This window comes from Tupaia chinensis, unplaced genomic scaffold (assembly GCF_000334495.1).
Source record: "Tupaia chinensis unplaced genomic scaffold, TupChi_1.0 Scaffold142543_1, whole genome shotgun sequence".
NCBI lineage: Eukaryota > Metazoa > Chordata > Mammalia > Scandentia > Tupaiidae > Tupaia > Tupaia belangeri.
Window position 1 is genome coordinate 956634 of NW_006202392.1, and position 9147 is coordinate 965780.

Consider the following 9147-nt stretch of genomic DNA (forward strand, 5'->3'; position numbering starts at 1 on the left):
AGTATTGCTCTTTTTTCTTTTCTCTATACTATCTTTATTTTTTTGTTGTTTTTGTTATTTTAAAAAGGCACATTCTCAGTGTCCTTATCCTTCTGCCTTAGCCTTCCTGGTGGGACTACAGGTGTACATTGTGATGTCTGTCTTTTTTTCAGACAGCGTCTTGCCATGTCACCAAGCCTGTCCTTGAGCTTGTGACGTTCTTGCCTCAGCCTCCCAAATTGCTGAGATTATAGGTATAAGCCACTGTGCCTAGCTTTTTTAGGTTGAACCCATAGTTGAACCTGGGCCTCTCTTGTGGCCCCAGTCTGTGGAGCATAACATTTTTTCTCTTTCTTCTTTTTTTAATTATTATTATTATTTATACATTCAATTGCTATACATCATTTAGATTTTAAAGAGACTTTACCCAGCAAGGTATACACTTCAGTTCAGCCCTATTCAGAATACTATACAAATCCTTATCAGGAGATAATAAACCATATTTGTGTCCCACAAATGTCTTATTGCTATATATTTTCCCCAAATTTCCTTTTCTATGCTCTTCCCTTCTCTCACTCTTTTTCCACTTTGTTTCTAGTGTCCATAACAATTTTAATACTTCTATGTCCCCTAGATTTTCAGTCTCTACCTTAAGTGTGGACAGTTGGTATATGATAAGTAGAGATATACAGTGTCTCTCTTTCATAGCCTGACTTACTTCACTCAGCAACAAATCTTCCATATTCACCCACTTTCTATCAAATTCCAGGGCCTTGTTATTTTTTATGGTTGAATAATATTCCATGAAGTATATGTGCTACACTTTTTCAATTCATTCGTCTATTTGTGGACATTTGGGTTGATTCCACATCTTAGCAATTGTGAATAATGCTACAATAAATATAGTTGTGCCAGTGCTTTTTCTTCTGAATGTTCTCCTGTCCTTTGAGTAGATACCCAGGAGTGGAATTACTGGATCATATGGCAGTTCTATTTGAAGGTCTTTGAGGAACCTCCATATTTTTCTCCACAGTGGCTAGACCAATTTACATTCCACCAACAATGTAGGAGTGTTCCCTTTTTGCCACATCAACTCCAGCACTTAGCATTTTCTGTTTTTTTAATCTTTGCCATTCTGACTGGGGTTAGGTGGTAACTCATTGTGATTTTGATCTGCATCTCCCTTATGATGAGGGGTGTTGAGCATTTTTTCATATGCTTTTTGGCTGCTTGTATGTCTTCCTTAGAGAGTTGTTTATTTATTTATTTTTGAGAGGTTTTTGCTATAGAGTGTGTGTGCTCATCCAAAAGACAGAGACAGAGAGACAAAAAGAGAGAAATCACTCCCCAGGGGGATGGCCACTCTGCAATCCCTTCTCCTCCATTCTCCTCCCGGGATCGTGGGCATGCATGCACGCACACGCGCCTGTGTGAGTTTAAGCCACCGGGTCCAGGACTCGAACCATGGTGGACTACATGGGAGTCTAGTGACATAGCCATTATGCCACCTGCTAGTCCCGGAGAGTTGTTTATTCAGCTCATTTTCCCATCTTTTAATTGGGTTAATCATTTTCTTCCGGTTAAGCCATTTGAGTTGCTTGTGTATTCTAGTTATCAGTCCCTTATCTGAGGCACAGTTAACAAAATTCTCTCCCACTCCTAGGGTTGTCAATTCACACTAATTATGGTGTCCTTTGCTGTGTAGAAACTTAATATGATATAATCCCACCTGTCTATTGTGGGGATTATTGCCTGTGCTTTGGGGGTCTTACTTAAGAAGTCTTTGCCTACCTCAGTGTCTCCCAGAGGTTCCCCAGTGTTTTCCAATAGTAGTTTTATAGTTTGCAATCTTAGGTTTAAATCTTTGATCTACTTTAGAGTTGATTTTTGTTAATGGGGACAGATAACGGATTCAGATTCATCTTTGTACAGGTGGATATCCAGTTTTTCCAGCACCACTGGCTCTTTAGAGCATAATATTTTAGCAATGTGCATCACTGCTACTAGACCTCTGCCATTTAATTTACAGAACACTGGCACACAGGAGAATTTAGTTATTAGAAGAAATTATTTTCCTTGATGGGATCTCTTAGTTCTTAGCATATTATAGGCATTTTATAAGTAAATTTGAATATGTGAACATTACTTTCTGCCTTTCCTTTTAGATGTGACTAGTTTTTCTTTGGAGTGATACAAAATGAATGCTCTTAAGATAGAAGGAATATTTTTTCCCGAATATATCTTTTAGAGTTTATATTCATAGTGTTAGAACACAAGTAAACTTGGAAACACTGCAAAAAAGTTGCATTTATTTGCTTTCACTTTGTCATATTTTCTCATATTGATAAAAATGGCAAGTATTGCTCTGGACATTTTGGGAATCACTCTTTAATCTACTTATGTATTACTGACAACACTTTATAGTGTGCCTCCAACTTGAATGGATTTAAATGTTGTAACTATTGTTGTAACTAATAAATGTCTGATTTTTACTTTGAAAAAGAGCAGTTTAGATGATAAACATTTTGTAAGAGGCTAAGGGATAGTTCATTTCATTCACACATTTCCTTTAGGAGCTTGCATCAGTGTTAGTCTTTGTCACACATCTGACTCACCTCTATATATGTTCATGAAAAACTTATATTTCTTAACATTACCAAATTAAGGCTGTCTTCTATCTGAAACAAAGGCAGTCACCCACAAGCAGGAAAAAAATGCCTGAGTAAGCCAAATGAATTTTAAAAAATGTGTGGTCCATGTGTATTTGAGGTCTTTTTGATTAGCCCTCTTAATTCGTAAATTCAGTTCCTGTAAATTGCATCATCAGTGGATTTGTGTGTTTGTATATGTAAGGGCATTGTCAGGTAGTGGTGTTGGTTGCTATTAGGTCCTAGTGTGTCAAAGAGCACAGTCTTCTACAGAAATTACAGCATTAGAAATCTTGTTACAGTAGAGATATCAAAGGCCTTGAGTTTTATTATCATCTCTGCCACTCACAAATTGTATAATCTTGAACAAATTCATTAATCATCTTGAGACTCAATTTCTTATGGGAAGTCTTAACAAAACATACCAGTGGATCAACAAAGACCTTAGACGTTGTTTTCTTTTAGTATTCTCATCTGTATTTAAGTCAGTAAACTATCATTGGGTAAACATCATTATAGAATTTAGTAATTATTACTAATTGAGAAATAGTATTTAAAAACAAGGTATTCTTTAAGCTATTGCTTTAACATTTGTTATTTTCGTGCATAGGAAATTTGTGTGGTTCGCTTCACACCAGTAACAGAAGAAGATCAAATTTCTTATACTCTACTGTTTGCATACTTCAGTAGCAGAAAGCGCTATGGAGTAGCTGCTAACAACATGAAGCAGGTTAAAGATATGTACCTTATTCCTTTGGGTGCAGCAGATAAAATTCCACACCCTCTTGTGCCTTTTGATGGACCTGGTAAGTATATGTTTTAATAATAGTGTAAGATTGAAATAAAATGGGATTTGAGACCAGAGTGATAAGCCTGATTCTGTTTTCTTAGTTGTGATCCAGCCCTGTAGAGATGGCTTGACAAGACTAGGCATCCAATTAATAGTCTGTAATAAGCAAGATGCAAAATTTTACCCCTTTATGTAATGATAGAAAATGATTGCTAATTGAAGTTTTTGATTTTTACAGGGCTTGAACTACATAGACCGAATCTATTGTTGGGCTTAATTATTCGTCAGAAACTAAAGCGTCAGCATAGTGCCAGTGCTAGCACTACTCATACTGCTGAGGCTGCTGAAAGTGCACCGATAGCGTTGCCACCTGATAAAAAAGGGAAAATAGAAGTTTCTACAGAGGAAACAGCAGAGGAAGAAAATGACTTTTTCAATTCTTTTACAACTGTATTACACAAGCAGAGAAACAAGCCTCAGCAGGCTCTTCAGGAGGACCTTCCAGCAGCAGTTGAACCTTTAATGGAAGTCACCAAACAGGAGCCACCAAAACCTTTACGATTCCTTCCTGGGGTATTGATTGGCTGGGAAAATCAACCTTCTACTCTGGAATTAGCAAATAAACCTCTTCCTGTGGATGACATACTTCAAAGCCTTTTGGGCACCACTAGTCAAGTATATGAGCAATCTCAGTCAGTGGTAGAACAGAATACTCCTAAAGAAATTCCATTTATAAATGAGCAAACCAGCTCAAAAGCTGAAAAAATAGATACAATGGAAGTAACTGATGATGAAGCCAAGGAGGTAAAAGTTAAAGTAGATACACTTTCAGAATCTATAGGTAGTTCTGTAGTAGTAGTAGAAGAGACAGAGACATCAGTAGTGGGATCATCTTCCATTTCTCCAGGGCCTTTGACAAGTCTTAGTCTCAGAGGTAAGCCACCAGATGTTTCTACAGAAGCATTCTTAACAAATTTATCAATTCAGTCAAAACAGGAGGAAACTGTGGAGAGTAAAGAGAGAACATTAAAAAGGCAGCTTCTGCAAGATCAGGAGAATAATTTGCAAGATAATCAGACTTCAAATACGAGTTCTCCATGCAGGTCTAATGTAGGAAAAGGAAACATAGACGGTAATGTTAGTTGCAGTGAGAATCTTGTCACTAACACAACAAGGTCTCCACCATTTATCAATCTGAAAAGGGATCCTAGGCAAGCAGCGGGACGAAGTCAACAGGTAACTCCTTTCGAAAGCAAAGATGGAGATAGTTGCCGGAATGGAGAAAAACAAGCCCTGCCTGGCGTATCACAAAACAAGGAGCACTTACCGGAACAAGTCAGTGTAGAGGAGAAATCTTCTGTAGAGAAAAACTCATGTGGTCAGCAGAGTGATCATTCAAAGGTTGCACAAAACTCACCATCACTAGAAAACACACACACTTCTCAAACGGATCAAGCAAAACCAAAACCCTTACAAGAGGAAGTTCTCATGCAGAATATAGAAACTGTACACCCATTTCGAAGAGGATCAGCAGCAACAACATCTCATTTTGAAGTTGGAAACACATGTCAATCAGAATTTCCTTCTAAAAGCATTAATTTTACTTCTAGAAGCACCAGCCCCAGAACAAGTACAAACTTTTCACCAATAAGGCCACAGCAGCCCAACCTTCAGCATCTCAAGTCTAACCCCCCTGGATTTCCATTTCCAGGGCCGCCCAATTTCCCCCCACAAAGCATGTTTGGATTTCCACCACATTTGCCACCTCCACTACTTCCTCCTCCAGGTTTCGGCTTTGCTCAAAATCCCATGGTTCCCTGGCCACCCGTTGTTCATCTTCCGGGTCAACCGCAACGTATGATGGGTCCCCTTTCACAAGCATCAAGGTATATAGGCCCACAAAATTTTTACCAGGTTAAAGACATTCGAAGACCGGAAAGGCGTCATAGTGACCCTTGGGGTAGGCAGGATCAACAGCAACTGGACAGACCATTTAATAGGGGCAAAGGGGACCGCCAGAGATTTTATAGTGATTCACACCACTTGAAAAGAGAGCGACATGAAAAGGAATGGGAACAAGAATCTGAAAGGCATAGACGCAGAGACAGAAGCCAAGACAAGGACAGAGACAGAAAAAGCAGGGAGGAAGGGCACAAAGATAAAGAGAGGGCACGGTTATCACACGGTGATCGAGGAGCTGATGGAAAAGCAAGCAGAGATGGTAGAAATATAGACAAAAAAACAGATAAACCTAAGAGTGAAGATCATGAGAAGGATAAAGAACGAGAGAAAAGTAAACACAGAGAAGGAGAAAAGGACAGGGATAGGTATCACAAAGATAGGGACCACACTGACAGAGCTAAAAGCAAAAGGTAAAATTTGCAGGCTGCTTCAAGATTGCATTTAAATAACTATTAAATGTTGTATCTTAAAGACTTTACAAGATTGCCTGCTAGGATTGTGCCATCTTTTAAATTTTTACTGTTGGTGGTTTGCAGAACAATAACTTCTGTGTGTGGGTGCAGGGTGCTCTGTACCAGTGCTCATCATCCCTTCATACCAACTGTCCCTAGTTATAGGAATTTAATATTTTTAAAAGTTTTACATTGCTGTATATTCAAAGATTTGTTTTATTAATATGCAATAAAGGCTTAGAAATTTTAGTTTTATTCTTTAATTGGTAAATATGGTTAACTATGGAATATATTTACTGCCTCTAGTGAATGTCCTTTATATAATGACTAATTTGAGAGTAATGTGTGCTCTTTTGTTTTAAATTGCACTGTTTTTAAAGAAACTGTAGAGGAGCAACAAAAGCCAAGCAACTTCATAATCAGAATTACACTAATCATTTAGTTGAGCTGTTTTTGACCAAGAATCAGGAGCCCAAGGAGTACATTTATTGCTTTAATCTGCACTCGTTGAAGGCATTTTATTACCGTGTACTACAGCTTTGTGATAGGCCATTATTTCCTTTTCATTTTTTTGGCTCTTCAGAAACTTGAATACTTAAGCTTGTACATGATCTTGTGTTTTGCTATCCTTTTTACTGTAAAATGTAAATATTTTAAGGGATATTTTGATTCTGAATATGATAAAAGAATTTCTCACCTATTTTGTGTGTGTGACTTGAAATTCGGTAGTGAAAGAATTTTTTCCTTAAAGCTTTAATTAACCTACAGACATTGTTCTCTTACTCAGCCAACAACAAAGACGTGGCTTTCTGTGCTGGATGTTAGATGAGGGGGAAAACAGTTTTTTATAATCTTGGATTGTAGGTCTGAAGAAGCTAAAATTTAGAATTACCTATGAAAAACTGTGCAGCTATAACCCATTTTATAAGCATGTTTCTGAAAACTTGCACACCATCCAAATTTGGTGCACTGACTCACTTATTATCCAAGACCCTGTGGTCTTGTTATACACCTTTTATTGAATAGAAATGTCTTTTGAGTAATTTTGTAAACTATGTAATTCTCATTTGTTTGTAGGGTAAGTGTACAGCTTCATAAGACATTCTTACCTGAAACAGAAAGTACATGGAGGGTGTTGTTAATCCAAATCTAAATTTATTTATACTTTAAAATACATAAAGTGTTAATGGCTATAATTTAAAACAATAACTACCAGACACTGACATTGGATACCAAAAAGGATAAAAGAATAGGGAAACCAGTATTTTTACTTATATGTAATAAAGAAAAATACAGATTGCTCACAATGTATAAAAGATTAAATTTGTTTGTTAAAAGAGCTTAAAGATTAAACTTAAAAATGGGTTTTGAAACTGAACACATGCTGTTTTCACTGGAGAGAAGAGGAAAGAAAATTCAGAACCAATTATTTTGTCCATTTTGCAACAACTTGGAACACTTCTTTTTTCATCTTTATTCTCTGAAATTTATCATCATAGAAGTTCTGAGATAGAGGATTTGTGTTTAAATAAAGTCTGTTTAATTTTGGTGTACTTTTCTTTTGGGAATTAACTTGTCACAAAAAAGTTAGTCCCCAAACAAAGCCTGAAATTAGTCATCTTTTATACTATTATAAAGAAATCGCTGTTTTACAAGTTTTTAAGTTAGTTTTAATATTTTTAATGTATATATTATGTTGTCAGTAAATTTGGTTTTACTAATTTATTTGGTTGAGCAGTTGATGAGAGACCAGATTGCTTTTGCAGGGTTCAAGTAAAAAAGATTAGGTTAATGAATGAAAGAGAGCCTTCAAGTTGGTTCTGATTACCTCTCAGGTAATAGTATCTTACACATACTATTGTGATGCTCACTCTAAAATTCTTCTTAAATGTCATTGAACCTTGTTCCATATTTTTAAGATAGATAAGGCCCATATAGCTTCCTATTAGTGATGGTCACTTTTGAGAATTACAGGTCTATTAAACATTAGAACCAGTCTTTTGACCCCTAGTTGACTGAAATATTGTGAACAGTGAGAAAAGCATAGTAGCCATGTTAATTCTTTGCAATATACCTTGTAAAGAAAAGGAAAAATTAGAAAATTCAGTGCATAGTAGATCCAAAGTCATCCTCAGTCTTTTTTCTTTCTTTTTTTCCTTTTTTTTAAAGAGAGATTTTTGCCATAGGGTGCATATGTTCATCGAAGAGACAGACACAAAGTCACAAATAACCCCTCGGAGGGGATGGTCATACTGTAATTCCTCCTACTTCATTCTCTTCGTGGGATTTTGGGCACGTGCACACACACGTGTCTGGCATGAGTTTCAAGCTGTTGGGTCCAGGACTTGTACCACAGTTAACCATGTGGGAGTCCAACACCTTAACCACCATGACACCTGCTGGCCCCCATATGTCCTGTTTGCAGCCAGCCTTATACAGACTATGTGATTTTCAGTTTCTGCTATTTTAAGGGAAATTTTACTCTTAAAAATGTTTGACACTTCAGGAAAGTTAAAACCATCTTAAGACAGCTTGGACATAACTATTAAGTAAATGTGCCAAGTCATCTTAGTACATGTATAGTTCACCCCTTGTAATCCTTGTGGCAATAAGAAAGCTTTCATGAGCCCTCTCTACATACTAGTCCTTGAATTGAGCACCTTAGTCAGCCCTGAAAGGTGATTTATCTGAGACCTGGTGGAACTAGAATTTAGAAAAGTTAGAAAACTTGCCCAAGGTTACACTGTTATTGTCAGAGCTGAAATTGTATTTCAGTTCTATTTTTTTTTTTTCAGTCTCATCTGCTTGGTAATTGTGCTCTGAGAATTGAAACAGAGAGAGAAGCCAAAGGCTAATTATCATATACATCTTTCATAACAGTCTTATTCCACCAATCTGCCCAAAACCTCTTCACTGATAACTCCTCAAAGTAGGCAAGTAGACGTAACCAAACACTTGTGGAATCTTTTGTGCAGTGTGCATAATTTATATTAATGACAAATCCTAATTCACCAGTCATCTTCAATTAGTTTTCTGTTGCTGCAGTGAGGAATTACTACAAATTTACTAGTTTAAAACTATATAAATTTATTACTATGTTATAATTCTGTAGGCTAGAAGTCTGATGTGAATGTCTCTGGGTAAAATCAAAGTGTCAACAGGGTACATTCCTTTTCTTAGGAAATTTGGGAGGATAATCTTTTGTTTGTTTGTTTCCTTTTCTAGCTTTCAGGGGCCACTTGCTTTCTTTAGCTCATTGTCCCATCCTCCATATTTAAAGCAAACTGATGTGGAGCCCAATCCTATGTACTGTGTC

At 36.8% G+C, this 9147-nt stretch overlaps 1 protein-coding gene across 1 annotated transcript in view; it reads left to right on the forward strand.

The window, feature by feature from the left end:
* The window catches only part of PHF3 (PHD finger protein 3), a 92534-nt gene extending 86002 nt beyond the window's left edge, over positions 1-6532 (forward strand). Inside the window, exons 14-15 of the mRNA XM_006163540.3 lie at positions 3238-3433; positions 3656-6532. Of these exons, the coding sequence (XP_006163602.1) occupies positions 3238-3433; positions 3656-5793 (2334 nt within the window). The 3' untranslated portion in view covers positions 5794-6532. The remainder of the gene's footprint in view (positions 1-3237; positions 3434-3655) is intronic.
* The last annotated feature ends 2615 nt before the right edge of the window (positions 6533-9147 follow it).